The sequence below is a fragment of the Leucoraja erinacea genome, chromosome 13 (genome assembly GCF_028641065.1).
Source record: "Leucoraja erinacea ecotype New England chromosome 13, Leri_hhj_1, whole genome shotgun sequence".
In the NCBI taxonomy this organism is placed as follows: Eukaryota; Metazoa; Chordata; class Chondrichthyes; order Rajiformes; family Rajidae; genus Leucoraja; species Leucoraja erinaceus.
In genome coordinates this window covers 10778027-10798798 of record NC_073389.1, presented here as the reverse complement: position 1 = coordinate 10798798, position 20772 = coordinate 10778027, and the positions used below count along the sequence as shown (strand labels likewise).

At 43.5% G+C, this 20772-nt stretch overlaps 1 protein-coding gene across 3 annotated transcripts in view; it reads left to right on the top strand.

Moving 5' to 3' along the window:
• The window catches only part of drd3 (dopamine receptor D3), a 58269-nt gene extending 41084 nt beyond the window's left edge, over positions 1 to 17185 (top strand). For all 3 annotated transcript variants that reach the window (XM_055644443.1, XM_055644444.1, XM_055644442.1), the window contains 2 exons: positions 10097 to 10418; positions 13947 to 17185. In XM_055644443.1, coding sequence (XP_055500418.1) covers positions 10097 to 10418; positions 13947 to 14143 — 519 coding nt within the window. In that variant the 3' untranslated portion in view covers positions 14144 to 17185. The remainder of the gene's footprint in view (positions 1 to 10096; positions 10419 to 13946) is intronic.
• The last annotated feature ends 3587 nt before the right edge of the window (positions 17186 to 20772 follow it).

Genomic DNA, 20772 nt, shown 5'->3' with positions numbered 1-20772 from the left:
CCCACCAACACGAAATCTTCATTTTTCCTGCGGGTTCTTGGTAAATATTAAAGTCAATGGTTCTTCTCCTTTGCGCACTGTCCACGGGCTGATATCGTCTGGTGGGGCCTCCACAGGACCCTTAACTCGACTTGCGTGTGTCCACCCTTTCTCTTTTGTTCGTACTGCTGTCTCCGTGATTAGTAATACCAAGTAGGGTCCAGTCCACTTAGGTTGCAGCTTTTCTTCTTTCCACGTTTTTATTAATACCCAGTCTCCAGCCTTGACTGAGTGAATTGGAAAGTCCAGTGGTGGGCTCTGGGCCAGCAATCCTTTAATTTTTAGTTCTGCAAGAGATTGGGACACTGCCAGTAAATAGTTCCTCAGGAACACATCGTTCCCTTGTATTGTTGGGACTCCTTCTATCTTCCCTAAGTATGGGAGCCCGAATAACATTTCATATGGTGATATCCCTATGTCTTTTCGAGGTGCCGTTCGGATTCTCAACAGGGCTATCGGGAGGCACTTAGTCCAGGGGAGTCTCGTTTCCTCTATCAACTTGGTAATTTGGGTCTTTAAGGTGCCATTCATTCTTTCCACCTTTCCTGAGCTCTGGGGATGCCATGGTGTATGCAATTTCCATTCTATTCCCAGTGCTTCACATATCATTTCATGTGTTTTTGAGGCAAAATGGGTCCCTCTATCTGAGTCTATTGTTTCCACAATCCCATATCTGGGTATAATTTGTTCTAATAATATCTTGGCTACCGTCTGTGCGGTGGCAGCTGCCGTGGGGAATGCCTCTACCCATCTGGTGAAATGGTCCACTACCACTAACAGGTACTTCCATGTTCGTACCCGGGGCAGCTCGGTAAAATCTATCTGTATTCTTTGGAAGGGCCTAACTGCTAATGGTTGTCCTCCTCCTGGGACTGCTCTCATGATTTTCTTATTAATTCGCTGACATATCACACAGCCCCTTATGACCTGTTTGGCCATGGTAAACATCCCACAGCAAGCGTAGGTTCTGAGGAGGGTGTCACAGAGGGCTTGTGTTCCCCAATGGCTTTGTCCATGTAATCTCCCTAATAACTCCCTCATTATTTCTTTGTTCAATAGCTGCTTTCCATTTGGTGTCCACCATTTCCCATTTGAAGTACGCTGAGCCCCCATTTCTTTCATGTTTTCCTGTTCTTTCTCACTAAAGATAGGTATCTTTTCCTCTGGTTCCCTTAACGGTATTAGTGACTTCATTTCTACCATCTGTTCTGTGGCTGCTCTTTTTGCAACCTCATCCACTGCCCTATTTCCTCTGGCCTCCAGGGTGTTACCCTTCTGATGCCCTGCCACATGTGCTATGGCTATTCGTTCTGGTTTTTGCAATGCTTCCAGTGTCTGTCCTATCAATTGCTCATGTGCTAGTTCTTTACCTCGAGTTGTTATCATTCCTCGCTCTTTCCAGATCTTCCCAAAGGTGTGTACTACTCCAAAAGCGTATTTTGAATCGGTATATACTGTTCCTTCCTTCCCCTCCAATAATTCCAAAGCTCTCATTAATGCATATAATTCACAAGATTGAGCTGACCAACTACCAGGCAGCCTGCCGCTTTCAATTTCCTCCATAGTTTCCCCGTTCACTATACCGTACCCACTATGTCTTTTTCCATCTATGCACCTGGAGGATCCATCTATGAACCACCGGCTGCCCTCAGCCAGAGGTTGCTCTTCTAAGTCTTCTCTACTTTTTGTCTGTAAATCTATTATTTCACTACAGCAGTGTACTGGGCCCTCTTCCTTGTCACCCTGTTTCTCTGCTGGATACAGGAATTGGGACGGGTTAAGGTTCTTATCCGTAATTATCATCAAATCGTCTTTTTCCATCAGGATGGCCTCATACTTTAAAAGTCTGGAGTCTGTTAACCATCTGTTGGATTTCTGAGTGAGTATGGTTCTTACTGTGTGTGGTGTAGAAACAACCAGAGTGCCTCCAAAGGTTAATTTCCTACTCTCTTCCACCAATATTGCGGTAGCTGCTACCGCTTGTATGCATCCCGGCCATCCCCTGCAGACTGGATCTAATATTTTTGAGAGGAAGGCCACTGGCTGTCGATTTCCCCCTCTTTTCTGGGTGAGTACCCCTAGTGCCACCCCCTTGTCTGAATTTACAAACAGGTGGAAAGGTTGTTCTACTGAGGGCAGAGCCAACACGGGAGCAGTAATCAAACTGTTCTTTAATTTCCCAAATTTCACCTCCTGTTCTGGAGTCCACTGAACTTTGTCTTTTTCTTCTCCCAATTTATCATACAGGAATTTTACTTGTCTGGAGTAATCATCTATCCACAGTCGACAGTATCCTATCAATCCCAGGAATTTTCGGATCTCTTTCTTATTCTTTGGTAGTGGTACTCTCGTGATCCCAGCTATCCTTTCGGGGTTTATTCGTCTCTTTCCTCCACTTATCAAATGTCCCAGATATTTTACCTCTTGTTTCACAAATTGAAGCTTGTTACGGGACACTCTTAACCCCTTCCTTCCCAAGAAGTTTAACAGGCTTATTGTGGCGTCCCTTACTTCCATTTCTCTTGCTCCTGACAAAAGGAGGCCATCCACATACTGTAATAGTTGCGTTTCCCCGTGACCTGGGAAATCCTCCAATACCTGCTCTAAAATTTGGCCGAATAAATACATACACCTTGTCTTCAGGTTTAAAGGGTCCTTCCTCCTGGTCCATCTCCGACAGCTTTTACTTTACCTGTTCATAAATAGACTTGTATATCATTATTAACTGTTTCATATACTTTTTAAATTCTATCTGTAACTGTTCCAAACTCGGTCCCTTGCAGGAACTTCTCCATTGTGCCACCTGCTGGTTAGTTTGCATGCATGGTTTTCTTCAGTTCAGTGCCAATGGCAGAGCATTACACAAATCATATTTATTTTAACCTTCAATGTTCCATTTATTATGGGGGTACTTTTCATCAAATGAAAAAAACAATCCGTTGTCAAAGCTGATTTCTGTGGGTTTACCAAACCTCTTAATTACCTTATTCAGCATAAACGACACTACAGTGCTCATACCTAAATCGATTCAGACTTACCCTGGACATCTCTTCCAGATGCTGTTTCAGCTGCTTGGTCTGCATTTAAATTTAACTTCTTTGACATGTACTTTTTCCATTTCACCATACAATTTCAAAATTTCCAATCTAGTCTGAACTATATCCTGCCTTTCCCAAGGTCATCATCTGCTGTCTTATATTCTGAAGTATTTCTCTCTCTTCACTTGTGGAACAAACCAACAAATTGTCCACATCAGCAAATACTTTCTAAGGGTATACCATATAACTAACCATATATCGAACCTGCCTCCACCACCTTCACTGGAAGCTCATTCCACACAGCTACCACTCTCTGAGTAAAGCTGTCTGGCTCTCTCTCTCTCTCTCTCTGTATCTCTCTCTGTCTCTGGCTCTCTCTGTCTGTATCTCTCTCTCTCTCTCTCTCTCTCTCTCTATCTGTATCTCTCTCTCTCTCTCTCTCTGTATCTCTCTCTCTCTGTGTCTGGCTCTCTCTCTCTCTCTCTCTCTCTCTCTCTCTGTCTCTCTCTCTGTTTCGGTGTCTGTATCTCTCTCTCTCTCTGTTTCTCAACTTGAATGTCTACCATAAAACAACAAACCATAAAAGCTGGTCATGTTTCATCAATTAACTTATTTCCAATTATTTCAATCCATATTCACCATTATTTTAAATGTCCAATTCCTAGCACTAGTAACAATTTTCCAAATTAACTTTACTGACAAGAAATCTAAAAGAACATCAAGAAACGATTAAAAGAAAATCAAAAACTGATTTTTACAACTTCCCTTTTTCAGGTTACGAGGATACAAAGAGTTAATTTTACAGCTTGTTCGCAATCCAATTTGAACTACAGTGGAAATCTCGCTCCCGCCACTGTGTTCAATTTTACAACTTGCTCATTCCAACCTTTCATCTTACAACCATTCGTTCCAAACCGGTTTTTACATACAAATCACATTCGTTCCGTTCTTACTTCAAATAGATTATTCATTTTATATTTTCTCCCTGTCCTGCACTCTTGTCCCCGGCCTTTGCCGTCTTCTTATCTGCTACTTTCGGGAGTAACTCCCTCATCATCCTGTCTCTCTCTGTTCTTTATTTGCTGTTTTTCTACTGCCTGCAACATAATCTTTACTACTTGTTTTTCACTTCTGTGAAAAGGAATTGATCTAACTGTTCTTGTCAGACCTAAAGGATCTTCAAGGAGGCTATTTAACAAACCCCCTTCCCCCTCAGGGTCCTCTCCTAGGTACCTCCCTCGGGGGTCTAATTTCAACCGAACTTATCTTCCCCTTCTGCCCTTTGACTCCCCGTCCTGTTGGCCGGGTGATCTTCGTCCACCCCGGCCCCTGTCTCTCTTTCCTTTGGGTATTTTGGCCCCCTCCGGCTCTGCATTTGTCCCAACGGACTATACCTATCCCATGTTGGCTTCTCCAACCCCTGGGTATTTCCCTCCAGGGTCCAGCATTTGCCCCAACGGACTATTGGGCAGATGGGGTTTATTGCCCCACGGCGGGGATTTGGCCCACAGCCTCATTTCCCCCCCAGCCTTTGTTTAATTCCTTTTATCCTTTTTGGCCCATTCTTAATACCATGTTACCGTTCTTCTCCAATACCTTATTTATCATAAGCGGTTCAGCATTGCCCAACGGACTATTCATAAATCGGGGATTTGGCTTCTCCATATTCTCCTTTACAGTGTTCATCATACATTTCCATAATTCTGAATTCATCATAGGGACTTCAACCACAAGGTCTTTCCACAATCGCCCAGGAAGTACTTTATTAGTCATTGTTCCTACCTGGGTTCTGTGCACAGAAATTGCTCGATTGATTTTTCACGATTTCCAACTACTCCCACTTCTTTGCCGAGTCTCTGTGGGTGGTCCGGATACTACTGCTTAAACAGCTGATGGCAAGCAAGGAGTCTGAGACCGCTGAACTCAGCAGGGTGCACCTTCCCTTCGTCCGTCTACTCCCGTCAGCTGTCTAGAGTATTGGATCTCGGAAACGAGCCCCCAAGTTGTGAGATTCAAAAATCACAAATGCTCTTGAGACAAATTCAGACAAAGAAGTGTTTTTATTAATTTCATATTCTGCAGAATAGGTGCCTCTCCTCTGATGTCCTCTAGAGGCACAAAGAAGATGGAGATGCTTTCTATCTTTATACAGTTCATTTCATTATTATCACATTCTCATCCCTCCCCATTGAGCTTCTTCCAATCATAACATAAAGCCCTGTTTCCCACGAGAACGTCTCGGAACGCCCACCTAACGTCAAAGACACCTCCCATATCATGCATCGCATGTGCATTTAAATTAGGCATCTTGTCATAGTGGGTGTGCGTACATATTCATGTAATCTCATCAAGCATGCGTAGTTGAGCGTGACTTCGTGTCCCTTTCCCCTTCGTTCTAATTTCTTTACTATCTCCTGCTGAAGTCTTTCTACTGTTACTTTTTATCTAGAATTTCTCTCTGTTCTTATATCGTTACTTTCTAATCTACTAGCAGTCTGGTTTCTGCCTTATTTCTTTCTAAGTTATTTTTCTATCCCTAGTCTAAATCAACTATGCCGTTTTGAATCGGCGTCAAAAGGGGAAAAAAAAGAAAAGAAAAAAGGCAGGAACAGGAAGCAATAGCTCAGGGAAGAGCGAAGGAAAACAAGCAGGGCAGTTAAACGTCCGTCGTTTGAACCTCAAACATCGCGTGAGGGCTCGTGCCGTGAAGCCAATGGCCAGCCCCAGGAGCAGCCACAGACGTCGGGTGGGGGCCTCGTACCGTGAAGGACACGGACAGGTCCAGAGAGCCACCGACGAAAGAGGACTGTGTAGCCCACGGCCAGCCCCAGATGACAGGTGAGGGCCTAGTACCGTGAAGGCCACGGACAGGTCCAGACAAGCACTGACGAAAGAGGACCGTGTAGCCCACGGCCAGCCCCAGATGACAGGTGAGGGCCTAGTACCATGAAGGCCAAGGACAGGTCCAGAGAAGCACCGACGGAAGAGGACCCTGTAGCCCACGGCCAGCCCCAGTAGCAGCCACAGACGTTGAGTGAGGGCCTCGTACCTAGTAGGCCACGGACAGGTTCAGAGAGTCACCGACAGAGGCTGAGTCTTCAGCCCAACCGGGAACAGTCAGCCCGGTGGGGGAAGAAAGTAAAGAAGGCCTGGTCGGGATCAGAGTCCGATTCAGATTCAGATTCAATTTTAATTGGATCCCGAATACATAACAATTGGTGACGAGGATAAAAGAACGAAGATAAGAACAAGGCCAGCAAGAAGAATCAAAAACAGTTTAAAAAAAAAAAAAAGAAGCGTATTTGAAAATAAAGCGGAACAGCACGAAGCCTAAAGATTTGGCGCCAAATGGTTTTGAATCAGCGTCAAAAGGGAAAAAAAAAAGAAAAGAAAAAAGGCAGGAACAGGAAGCAATAGCTCAGGGAAGAGCGAAGGAAAACAAGCAGGGCAGTTAAACGTCCGTCGTTTGAACCTCAAACATCGCGTGAGGGCTCGTGCCGTGGTCACCTTCCGCAGGGTGACCACGGGAGCCAGCGACGAGCCGTGCAGCGGGTCCAGTAGCAGCCGGGAGGGCTGTGGAGACAGCGGGCAGGCAAGTCGGCGGAGCAGTGGTAGAGAGGAAGGTCAGCAGGCAAGCGGGCCAGCAAAAGCCAGCCTGAAAGCAGCAGTGGAACTCCGGTGAGGCCCACAGCAAAAGTACCGGTGGGGACGGCTCGAGAGGTTAAGAAGGCATCGGAGTCCACAAGCAGCAAGCTGGAGCAGTGAAAGCCTTCATAATAAAAGTCCTCTATGAATGTAGTGCATTGTCACAGTTAAAGCATGGCTGTTTGGATTTCATGTATGGGTCACTGTTATCAATAGTTTAAGTAAATCTGGGTGCATAGAAGGAATATGATTTAAAATGTTCTAGTTGGCATTAACCTGAAATGTTGGTTATTAGTATGAATCTATTATTATAAGATTAAGAAATAGTTAGTGAGCTGGATAATCTCTTAGAATGTAAAATAAATAAGTCCAGTGCAGAGAACATGGTGTGAGAGAACAGATTGTAGTGTACCTGAATAGCAACAGTGTAGCATGGCTACTTCAATTGTAGGAAAGTGGCCCCAGTTAGATTCTGGGTGCAATTTTGAGAAATGGACGAGTCTTGGAGGCTTCGTTCATTTCTAATGAAATCACTACAGAGGAGAAGAAGAGAGAATGGTTCATATTAGGCATAGGAAGAGAGGGTTATCATACCTTACGTATGTTACTGCTGCCAGCAAAGCCCACAGAGAAAACGTACGAGGAGCTCATTTCTCGCCAAAACCTCCAAGGGCATCCAGAGGCAAGGAGCCTGAACTAAAGAGGGCAGGGAGTCCCTCAGTGGAAAAAGGACAAAGGTCAAGTGCAAAAGGACAGAGGTCAAGTGCAAAAGGACAAAGGCCAAGTGCAAAAGGGCAAAGGTCAAGTGTAAAAGGACAAATGTCAAGTGCAAAAGGACAAAGGTCAAGTGCAAAAGGACAAAGGTCAAGTGCAAAAGGACAATGGTCAAGTGCAAAAGGACAAGGGCCAAGTGCAAAGGGACCAGAGTCAAGTGCAGAATGACAAAGGTCAAGTGCAGAGGGAAAAGGCAAAGGAAAAAGAGTCAAAGGCAAAGGGAAATTGCCATTCAAAGGGCAATGAGGAATGAAGGTACGGAGAGAGATCCGGAAGAAACAGTAGGCAGCAACGGTAATACAAGCAGCATTTAGAATGCATAGAGTATACCATCAATACAAGGCAATGAGATTGGCAGCTATAACAGTGCAAACCCATTATAGGGCACACCTTCAAATGATAAGTGATCGCAAAACTTACATGAAGGTATGCAGCAGTGTTGTACTGCTTCAGGCAGCCTACCGAGGAATGCTTGTTCGAAAGCAACTGCGGGGCATGCATAAATCTGCCAAGGTCATACAGACTTATTATCAGATGCATAAACAGCATCAGTATTTTAAGAAACTACGCTGGTCTGCATTGCGGTACAGCAACGATATCGTGCATGCCAGATAAGGGATGTCCAAGTGAGACAGTATGATAGTTTGAGAAAAGCAGTGATTTGTATTCAGGCCTTATACCGCGGGATCAAAGCCAGAGTATTGGTAGAGAAAATCAAGGCAGCACGCCGTATTAAGTCCTACAAGAGTATGATGGTTAGGCAGGGGGTTAAGCAAAAGAGAGCTACTGTAAAAGTGCAGTCAGTACTCCATATGAGTTGGTATCGGAAAGAGTTAAGTGGACAAATAGATAAACAACAGAAAAGGCTTAAACGATACAAAAGGCTTAAACAATATAGGAAAGCCAGTGTTGCATTGCAAAGACAATATAGACCCTACTTCTTGATAAAGAACCAGAAAGGTGTAGATGAACAACAGAAAAGGCTTGAACGATGCAAGGAAAGGTTGAATAAATGTTTGACAAGGAGTAGAAGCTGCTAATAGAAAAGTCTAACGAAGGGAGGCTGGTCGGTCAAGACAAAAGTAGGTAGGAACGATTGCAATTAGGACACTTCAGTATAATCCAGCATGGAGCCTCCTTCACTGAGCATGGAGCCTCCTTCACTGAGCAATGAATGATCACTGATCAGCATGAACTCATGGGGTTGAAGAGCCTGTTTTTACTCTCTATCTCTAAACTAAACTAAGCAGTGTGCAGCTAGGTCTGCTGTTAGCTGTATACTGAATCACTGCATCTAATCAGGAAGAGAAATTCATCAACTGAAGCCACTTTGAAAAGAAAATATTCAGCATATAAAGCAGCATTGAAGAGAGCAGAACAATTAATTATTCCAGGTTCAAAAATTAGAGGAAGGGTCTGATTGCTCTTTTAAGGGATTTCAAAATATACCTGTTGCAATTGGGAAGGGAGTGAAGTTGTAGAACTATTCCTGCTTTCAAACCTGTTCATGTAGCCTTTGCTTTCATGCTCCTCCAGTAGTATATTCAAGATATTTCAAGCTCATCTACTTCAAGTGTCGTGATCTTTCCAGAATTGATTGTGCCACTATTAACAACCGTACCTTTGCCTGACTTGAGCTTGAAAGTGTCCTCCCTAAATATTTATCTGTCTCTCTTTTAAAATGCTTCCAAAAAAAAAGCCATTCTGACCAGGCATTAGTTCATCGACCCTAATGACTTTTCATAAGAGCCAACGTCTTTCTTTGTCGATCGTACCATCAACCACTTTGGCACAGAACATGTAAGTTGTGATCTGTGTTAATGGAATTTGTTACTGTAGTCATATATCTATTCCAAATAGCTATGAGACATCCTAAAATCATAGGAGCTGCTCTATAAATTTATTTTTTTAATTTTCAAATGATCCAAAGAATGAGTCTGCCTTGGCCTCAAGTATTACCTCCTCTTCTTACTGTTTCCAACGTCTGCTGTTGTTTTAACCCTGGGTGGAGAGCACTTTCCCTCAGAACACTGTACAGTAAAAAATGAAAGTAATGCCCCTGTCCCACTTAGGAAACCTGTACGGAAACCTCTGGAGACTTTGCCTCCAGACTGGAGGTTTCCGGAGGTTTTTGTCAGTCTACCTACCTGCTTCCACCACCTGCAACCTCCGGCAACCACCTGCAACCTCCGGGAACCGCATGGAAACCTTGGGTGGGGCGCAAAGTCTCCAGAGGTTTCCGTTCAGGTTTCCTAAGTGGGACTGGGGCAGTACCATGTTGCGCTAAAATGGAAACTATTTTGAGTTTTTAGGGTGAAATTGGTTCCTGACATCCGTGACCTACAAATTAAGAAAAGCAATAGGTTTGTAAATATAAATACCGTTCCATTAATGTTCTTGATTGTGTTTCCATGTATTTCTCAGCAATAAGCATTGCAATACTGTATATCCAACAAGACTATTTCTGCCTATTTATTTATTTAGTTCGTTAGTTATTTAGTTATTTTGTGTTGGGCTTTTTTTTCTGCTTTAATTGAGACAATTTCAAATTATTGATGCTAGATGATTTATTTAAATCTGACAATTGTTTTTATTACTAGGAAAAGAAAGAGCATTTTCCCAAAATATTTCATTCACTGGCCTGTTTGAACGTTAGCAAGCGAACAGGTCTATCCCCAAACAGTGAGCTGCAGTCCCCCATAGGAATTGCAAATTACTGCACCATCAGCCAGGCTTTGTTTGCACATTCAGAGAACGGAATTGAGAAATCGGACAAGAAGAGCGTTTGTGCAACAAAGCGTGCATCCGAAGTGAAAAACATGTCCAGCGGAAAAACTGCCACTTCCCTGAGACCCGCTTTAAAACACAGGAACCTGCACACGAGAGAGAGGAAAGTTACTCGGATGTTGGTGGTTGTGCTGGGTAAGTGGCCAGTCATTTACTTCCTCTCTTAGAAAATGAAATAAAGATGATTTGACATCAAGGATGGAAAGTACCAAGAAGGATGTTCAGTCTACAATGTTGGAACTAATGCAGTGCTGTAGTCCAAAAGAGCACGTATTATGGAGACCAATACTGTAGCCTGTGAATTTTGGATGTTTCAATTTCACATTCTCAGTTGCAATAAATGGAAAGAAATGTCCAGGACTGATTTATGTATGTACGTGATGAGAGCGAGTGGCACAGATTTATAGAAACATAGAAATTAGGTGCAGGAGTAGGCCATTCGGCCCTTCGAGCCTACACCGCCATTCAATATGATCAAGGCTGATCAACCAACACAGTATCCTGTACCTGCCTTCTCTCCATACCCCCTGATCCCTTTAGCCACAAGGGCCACATCTAACTCCCTCTTAAATATAGCCAATGAACTGGCCTCAACTACCTTCTGTGGCAGAGAATTCCAGAGATTCACCACTCTCTGTGTGAAAAATGTGTAAGCTGTGTAGCACATGGCCACAGATACTATTTGTAGTTACTTAGTGTATGTATTAATAAATATATATTCACAAGCAAAAAAGGGAGACATTTTTGTGCAATTATAGTAACGTTCCAAATACATCAGAATAGGTTCAATTTGGTTTTGCTTCCACAGTGTTTGACTTCACCCAAAGCGTTATGTAGAAATCCCTTGCAGGGGCTTCCTCTTGCCATTGACCCAGTCCTCCAAGAACAGTCCTACAACCCCATCACCTTCCTCAATGAAATAAAAACTGGGAGAAAAAAATACTGGAAACACTCAGTAATCAGGCAGCATCGCTGGAAAAAGAGAAAGAGTTAATGTTTCAGGTTGAAGACTCCACATCAGAAGTGAGACTGCTAACTTCATTGTAAGATTGTTATCTTCAATACTTCCATTTTGCTTGCCCCTGTTGTAGGTCCATTCCATATCTTTGATCTGTATGGCATGTACGCTTTGCCGAATGAATATTAGAAGGCTCAGGGAGTGAACACATTGTGACAGTTACATGTATATTGCTTTTGTTATTATTTAATGGAAGGTTCAAGAGAATCTGGAAGACAAAATAGTTAGTTATAATCGCATTAATACAATTGCTTGTTGGGTCATTAAAGAATAAACCACTGTATGAAAATCCTGCTCTTAATTCACATCAGTTTGACTATTGTGATCCATTATGAAAGGGTGCTAGAAATTTTATCAATGCCTTTTTCTGCATTTTGTATCTTTAATGTCATCATACACTTAATACCTTTTAACGATGAGAAGCTCTGGATATCCTAACACTCTTTCCTCATAACTCAGCCCTCTAATGTCAAAGGTAGAAAAAAATGCTAGAGAAACTCAGCGAGTGAGGCAGCATCTATGGAGCGAAGGAAATAGGCGACGTTTCGGTTCGAGACCTTTCAGTGAAAGATCAGTTCCGCAAATTTCTCAGTCCTGTCTCTTCAAAAGTCTTACCAGGATGGAACAGAACATTTAAGATGTGATCAAAATGAACTGAGGTGCAGCATCTGCTGACTATTAGTTGTGTAGGCCAGTCTTTCATTTGATGCTCCATGATGGACATCTTTAGGTCCCAAATTGTATTTTATTTTCTATAAAAGAGACATTCAAATCTCTATAATTTTATAAACTCAGCCGTTTTGTGTTTGGAATAAGATATGCATTTGTTTTAGTTTAGTTTAGAGATACAGTGTGGAAACAGGCCCTTCGGCCCACCAAGTCTGCGCCAACCAGCAATCCCCACACACTAATACTATCCTGCACACAATAGGAACAATTTACAATTATACCAAGCCAATTAACCTCCAAACCTGTACGTCTTTGGAGTGTGGGAGGAAACTGGAGATCCCGGAGAAAACCCACGCAAGTCACAGTGAGAATGTACAAACTCCGTCCAGACAGCACCCGTAGTTAGGATTTGCGAGTTTTTAAAAAAGGGCCAATATTGTTGCTTTTTCATATTTTGTTTATTTATCTATTTAACGATTTCTCACTTAATTTGTAGGAAAGTGAAATTTATTCAGATTTTTTGGAGAGTGATTTGCGTGTAAAACTGTCAGCCAAACTGACATGGATGTGGATATAACTTCCTTCTATTGACCAATGCAAAGTGTGATCACTCACTAATTTAACTGTCACTATTTTAGGAACCTGGTGGATGTTAGTAACATTATATATGTACCAAGCTTCAGAGCCAGTTGAATGGTTGCTATCATAATGAAGAATCAAATTCCTTGATTCTCCAAGTCTATGTGTGTCTTCTTAACACTCCATTATTCAGTACAAGAACATCCAAAAGCAGGACAGAGAAATGATCGCATGTACTCTGATAATTATAGTACTCTAATGGGACATCCTTTACGGTCAATGTAAATGTCGATATGCATGATTGCAGATTACATGTAGGGAATATTACTGGGTGAAATAAAGGGATTTTTATTCAGTTACATTCAGTTAAGGATGGCACCAAAGAAATATTTAGGAAGGAACTGCAGATACTGGTTTACATCAAAGATAGACACAAAATGCTGGACTATCTCAACAGGAGTGTTTAGCAACCACTTTAACTTCGCTAAATTCAAGTAACCCTTGCTTTCCCTCTTTCTCCACCCCTTCCCCTCCCTAGTTTTTCGATTAGTTTCACTGAACTCCTGATTAATTTTACTGATTATATGACTTGTTGTCACCTTCATCTCAGCTAACAATGAATCAAACTACATTTCCTTGCAAATCGTCTGCTTTGATCTGTCATTTTCCCCTTCCATATCTCTAATCTCCCTCTCCCCTGACTCTCAGACTGAAAAAGGGTCATAGTCATAGAGTGATACAGTGTGGAAACAAACCCTTCGGCCCAATTTGCCCACACGGGCCAACATGTCCCAGCTACACTAGCCCACCTGCCTGCGTTTGGTCTATATCCCTCCAAACTTGTCCCAACCATGTACCTGCCTAACTGTTTCTTAAATGTTGGGATAGTCCCAGCCTCACCTACCTCCTCTGGCAGCTTGTTCCATACACCCACCAACCTTTGTGTGAAAAAGCTATCCATTAGATTCCCATTTAATCTTTTCTACTTCACCTTGAACCTATGTCATGTGGTTTTCGATTCCCCTACTCTGGGCAAGAGATTCTGTGCATCTACCTGATTTATTCCTCTCATGATTTTATACACCTCTATAAGATCACCCCTCATCTTCCTGCGCTCCAAGGAATAGAGACCCAGCGACTCAACTTCTCCCTATAGTTCAGACCCTCTAGTCCTGGCAACATCCTCATAAATCTTCTCTGAACCCTTTCAAGCTTGACAATATCTTTCCTATAACATGGTGCCCAGAACTGAACACAATACTCTAAATATTGGGTCGAACCTGAAACGTCACCAGAGATGCTGCCTGTCCCGCTGAGTTACTCCAACATTTTGGGTCTATCCTAAGAAATATTTGCGAATGCTTGTTCTCATGCTATGTTGTCTCTTCTGCTCACAGGTATGTTCCTCATTTGCTGGCTGCCATTTTTTATCACGCACATTCTGAACACCCACTGCAAGCGATGCCATGTGTCACTAGAACTCTACAGTGCTACCACTTGGCTTGGATATGTCAACAGTGCAATAAATCCCATCATCTACACTACCTTCAACACCGAGTTCAGAAGAGCATTTCTCAGAATTTTGTCTTGCTAAATTAAGTCTGAAAGATGTTACTAATTAAAGATATTGCTAGTTGGGATTTTAACATTTAACTTCCCTTAATCCTAACCACCGTAATGAAATTATTGCTGAAATAGAGGTCAGATCTCATTTTCCATTAAATTTGTGCCCAGTAAAAGTACAGATTTACTTTCTTCATGTAAATTTCTTACCACTCGCGATATTTTTCCATTAAAACTGAAGCGCACTGATCAGTGAGACAGCTTTGTGACTTAATTCTTCTGCTTGATATTCTTCAAATGTAGAGAGATGTGGCCTAGATATTTAATTGCTTAACGCTGCTTTTCAGTGTTTCGTAACTGACAGTAGAGTGAAATGCAAAGACATCCATCCTAGGAACGATTTGTGTCACTCTAGGAATGCAACCAGGCATGCGCTTTGCAGAGCGCTTCACAACGACATGTCTGTACATTCTCTTCACCATTCATAAATGGGATGATTCTCCATGCCGGGATTATTGTGGGAACATTGAACCAGGTAGTCCTTGGGTGCCCTGGCATTGGGCTCTCCTGGGACAAGCAGATTGTAATAACATTTGTGATCTGTAGGAAAACCCTTCCCTCCCCCCCCAAACCACTTTCCCTTCAACAACCAAATACAATACGGATTCTACTTTCTCGTCACCCTTACTCCAACCACCCCAACCCAAATCTCATTCCATGCTCCCAGAGCCCTGGTCCATGATCACGTACCCAAACTCCCAACATCTGTCATCATTTTATTATTCAATTCACATGATCTCAGCATTAATTGCCTGCCCTTAACTATCCTTGAGCCTCCTACTTGAGATGCCCTGCACTTTCTTTTGAAGGTACAGCAGAGTTGCACTGGGAGCTCCAGACCACGGACAATGAAAGAATGACAATATATCTCTAAGATAGGCCAATGAACAACTTGGAGGGGAATTTATGGCAATGCCATTGAATGGCATGAATCGATGATTAGATTCTGGTTTTGTTATTGATGGTCATTGCCTGGCATTTTTAGGGTTAGCTAACTAACTGCCTCCACGTAAATATGGTTTAGGTTTTGCTGAGTGCACATATGCTTCATTTCTTTTGACTAAGAGTTGAGAATAGATTTGAATATTATGCAATCATCATTAAACTTCCACACGTATGATTGTTTTAATGAAAGGAATGCCATAGGTGAAGCAGTTGAAGATGGTTGGGCTGAGCACACAGACCAAAGAAACTCCTGCAACGATGAACTTGGGCTTGGAGGATTGGCCACCAATGAACAAAACCATCTTATATTGAGGGAGGTGTGACTCTGACCATTGGAGTGCATTTGCTATGATATCTGTTAACTTCAGTTTTACTGAGGCTCTTTCATGAAACAGCCATTCAAATGTTGCCTCCATCTAAAAGGGCAGACACTCTCACCTCACCTCTGGACCAGCTCTTTCGTCCTTGTTTAGACTAAGACTGTGATGAGGGATGAAGCCGAATGGTTCTGGTGAAATCCACAAGAGGTATCAATGTGGTTACTAGTGAGTAGATGTTTGATAGCATTGTCTATGACGCATTCCATCACATTGCTGTTAATCGAGTGATGACTAATTGGGCAGTCAGTGTATGAAGGAACTGCAGATGCTGGTTTAAACTGAAGATAGACACAAAGTGCTGGAGTAACTCAGTGGGGCAGGCAGCATCTCTGGAGAAAAGTAATGGATGATGACGTTTCAGGTCAAGACCCTTCTTCAGACATTGTAATTAGCCAGATTGGATTTCACTTGCTTTTTGGTCTTTCCTGTATTGGTGAAATATATATCCTTATTGCAATTGTACAAGAACAACTTGATCATAGGCATGTCTAGTTCTGAAGTGCAAGTCTTCAGGGCTGAATTTGGAATGTTGTCTGGGGCCAAAGCCATTTGCTACATCCAATGGTCTCAGCCATTTCCTGGTGGTGTGTATTGGACTGGCTGATAGGTTGCAGCACAGTTTAAATGCGCTGTCATTTCCATAGCGAGCAGATTGGGTTGAGAGTTATTTAGCTAGAGAAGCACAAAGATACTTATGACATCTGCTTTCCCAGGGATATCTTGATGTGATTTGTAAAATTGCAATATTATTTTCAAAGTCTGCAATGGAGGGAATCTCTGGAGGAACGGATGGGCCATTCTCTCAGCATTTCCAGCTTCACATGGTTGCTAGTACACCAGCTCCAACACCCACCTGCTTCATGGCTCTGATCTAATCCAATGGTTGTGAGGTCAATCAGCTCTGTCCATTGCATGATTCCATGGCAGGAATCCTATTTTAAATCATCACCAGTTAGTTATCTCAGCTGGCCTTTCTGCAAAGCTCATTGAACAAGGGATGAACCCCTGGCTTCATGGAAATGGTGAGGCCACGGATACGTAGGGCATATTTGGGTGCCATATAATTCTGCTGCCCAGTTTTGCGTTGCCAAAATCTACTTCACTCGCCATCTGATCAGATTGATCAATCATCACCTCCACCCACAACCCGTCCCTGATCTTGCACAACTTCCCAGTCCCAATCTATCCGGCAGATCCATCTCCCCTACCTCTCTTTCCCTGTTCTCCCTTGAGATACACCCATCCGTGAACCACTTTTCTTGCACATCTTCCTAATCTGAGGACTCTAGTCGCCAAGTGTTTCTCCCTCGACCCATCTTTCCCTTGCCCCCCATATATATTTTGCCAAATAGCACCTGGAGTCTTGAATTTCAAGCACTATAGGTGTTTCCACTGTTGTACCTGAATTACCATGGGTACGTCAGAATTTCAGGGCCCAGGAGGCTTTTTCCAAAACATTTATATTTGCTTAAACACAAAGTAGACTGAAAATTTTCCTTCGCATTGACTATATGAAGCAATCTCTGGTTGTGTACAAGCGTGAAATGTTGCAAAGATTTTTCCTTTCCAAACTGAATCATTCTGTTAATCTTGTGTGTGTTTCTTAAATGTTTTCACATATCAAATATTCAATTTAAATAAAGTAAATGCACATATATTTAAATAGTTGTGGAAGCTACAATGATGAATAAAACCACTAATGCTGATGTACTGTCTTAGAATAGTTTTTTCAAAATCGTCTTGCTTTCTTTATTATACCTAGCACGTGTTATTTCCTTAGTAGAGTCTTCTTCCTCGTGTCCGTCCATCTTCCATATCACGTCTTTCCGGTCGGTCAGTGATTGACAGTCAGTGGTTGCAGAATTGGCTACTTCAGTCAGTCACTGCGGTACAGTTCCTGTCGTCAGCATTGCCCGGAATGCACCACGTGGAGGCTTCTGCTTGCATCCCCTTAGTAGAGTGAACAGCCAATATTAGGTTTCAGCACAATTCAAATGTGCTGTCATTTCCATAGATAATGGATTGGTTTGAGAGATAGTTACCAGCACAAGACAAAGATAGTCCTACTTTCCCAGAGATATCTTATGTAAATTGTAAAATTATAATATTATTTTCAAGGTTGATATTTCATTATGTAAAACAGGAGTATATGGTTTCCTAGTTTATCGACAAATAAGTAACTTTGTATGAGGATGATTAGCTTTGGAGAACAAGATAATCAAATCGACAAAACCCTATTGAATCATAGGCCAGCTGTTGCCCTGGGTAATTAAAGGATTGTGTAGGAAGGAAATGCAGGGGCTGGTTTACACCGAAGATAGACACAAAATGCTGGAGTAACTCAACGGGACAGGCAGCATCTCTGGAGAGAAGGAATGGGCGACTTTTCCAGTCGAGACCTGAAGAAAGGTCTCAATTCGAAACATTATCTCCAGTAATTAAAGAATTTCTGCAAGGACCCCTCTTTAAACATGTAAATAATCTGAGATAACTTTGTTTCCTTATCTTGAATAGGCTTTTATTTCAAATTTCTAGTAAGGGTTTATTTAAATTGTATTATCATTTCCTAAAGATTCCACATTAAACTTTTGGTCTTTAGCCATAAAATTTGGAGTTGATTATAACCAGAGATCAGAAGAAAGCAGAGAGTTCAAATTGCCTATTACTTGGCGGATGTGCAGGAGTGGGCGCCGTCTGTGTATGACAAAAAATGTTAGTTAGTTGGTTGGAGGTCTTTTATGTGGGGGTTGGGGGGGGGGGGGGGGGGGGGGGGGGGGGGGGGGGGGGGGGGGGGAAAGGGGGAAACATTAATTCTTAGTCACCTACCTGGTCGGAGAGGCAGCATCCCTCCAAGCTGCTTCTTCGCCCCGTCCTCGCGGTCTACCATCGAGAAAGGAGCGGCGTTTCCTGTCGGGACCGGCCGGGACTACAGCTTCGGCGGCGGCACCGAGCTGGGATACCAACAGGGAGCAGCAATGCCTTACTGGGTCGCCGTGCGGTAAGCTCCGGAGCGCTGTGGCCGCCGACTCCCAACATTGCGGAGCTGTGGCTGCGGGCGTCCGGCCGCGGGCGGCGCTGGATTTGGAGCGCCGCGGAGCCAGGGATCGAGTTCGCCAGGGTCGGAGCTCCAACCGGCGCGGCCTGAGGGCTACGAGTGCCCCGGTCTCCGGGGAGGAGGTAGCCGCTCCAAACTTTCCAAGCTGCTTGAGGAATGTTTCACCCAACGCCGGATGTTCCATTTTCATGGCAAGAGGGCCCTGAAAATCATCGGACTGGCTGCAAGGCCACAAATGGGCCCCAACCTTGGGTGTTTCAGAGGAAGAGGACTTAACTTTCTGGTGCCTTTCCCCACAGTGGAAATTTTTGATTCTGCTGAAGGGGGACATTTGTGTTGAACTATAATGTGTTGTGTCCATTTTCTTTATTTTTTAACCTTTTTCTACGGTTTGTATGGAAACTTATTGTCTATTTTATGTAAAGCAATTTGGTGTCAATGCAAGTTAACTTAAAACGTGCTATATAAATAAAACTTACTTACTTACTTGTCTGAATAGGTGGCCACTTCCTACAGGCTTCTGATAGATTGCTTAACATGAGCAAAATCCTTATTTGGGTTTATAAATGGAGACCTAACCACATTTGTATCTCAGCTGTAAGACAGAAAATATTTCCCGCTTGACCAACCTTTTCATGGAAATCTTCCCACTACTGGATTGCTACAAGGACAGGGGAAGGCAAGATCCAGATCCCCCTTGCAGTGGAGTGGGCCCACAGATTTACAAGTGTTACTTAAGGGCCCGTCCCACTTGGGTGACATTTGGGTGACTGAGGAGCGTCAGTGACTGGCGGCCATAAAAGCGTCAAGTTGCACGACATACACACGCTGAAGTATGCTGTCGTGGGTGATGCCCGGTTAGGGTTGAGGCTGTAAAATATTCTTCCTTCAATGCATGGATTTTAAACATGAATATGTTAAAATTAATACATTAAAATCAATTGTGCGAATGAAAAGATGTCTGAGTCGTTCAGTTTTATTTATAGATGTATTGTTCCGCTTCCAGATCTGATCACCATCTCTATAACTTTTCACAGGGATGGATTTACAGGGTCGGTGTGGACTCGGTGGGCAGAAGGGCACTGTATCTCTAAACTAAATGTGACACAGGGGCCCCAGGGGTTGGACTCGAACCCCCAATGTTCTACCTGCTCCTCATGGGAATTAAACTGTTGGCCACGAGTTGTCCCAGAGGCAGATGTCTCTTCCAATGGTCTCTTCCAATGGTCTCTCCTAACCCCCAGAGGCAGCGGGTACTAGGTACAGCCAATGTTGTCAATGTACCAGTGGCTCCGGCCACTGAGTCTAAATACCCAACACTCATTTTGAAGCAAGGCAAGGGGGCGGATGGGGGGGGGGGGGGGGGGGGGGTGGGGGGTGTTGTTCCCAAACTGCATTTATCGCATAGTCAATGTTACTAAAGCAGATGCTGTGGCCTTTGTGCGGTACTATTAGTGGAGTCTAGCTGTCACAGGCTGGGTCCACAAATGGGGGTGTGTCGGAAAGTTGGGGGGGGGGGGGGGGGGGAAATGGGAAAAGGGAGGGAGAGGGGGAGAGGGGGACGTGAGGGGAGGGGGGGAGTGGAGAAGGGGGAGAAGAGTGGAGGGGGGAGGAAGAAGGGGAAAGTGAAGAAGAGGGGGGAGAGTGGAGGGGAGAAGGGTAGAGGGGAATGGAGAAGGATGGGGGCGGGAGGGTGGAAGAGGGGAGAGGGGAGTTAAGTCTACACTCACTGAATCCATCCCAGTGAAAAGTTATAGACGGTGATTGGATCTGGACGCGGACCAATACATCTATAAATAAAACTGAACAACTCAGACATCTTTTCATTTGCACAATTGATTTTATTGTATTAATTTTAATATATTAATGTTTAAAATCCATGCATTGAAGGAAGAATATTTTACAGCCCCTCTGTGGTCCCTAACCCCAACCCTAACCCTAACCGGGCATCACCTGCAGGGCAGCACACGTCAGCATGTGACAGGGCGCACAACATGATGAGTCACCCAAATGTCACCCCTGGATTTTGAACATTCCAAAATCCTGGGGCAACAGGGATGCACGGTGCATCACTGCGTGTGTCACCATGCGTCACGACCCGACCACAACGCGACAACCTCTTTTTAGGCTGTTGCCTAAATGTCACCCAATTGGGACAGGCCCTTTAAGATAATGAATGTGTTGCCGCTGTCAATATACTCCAGGGGGAAGATGCGGAAC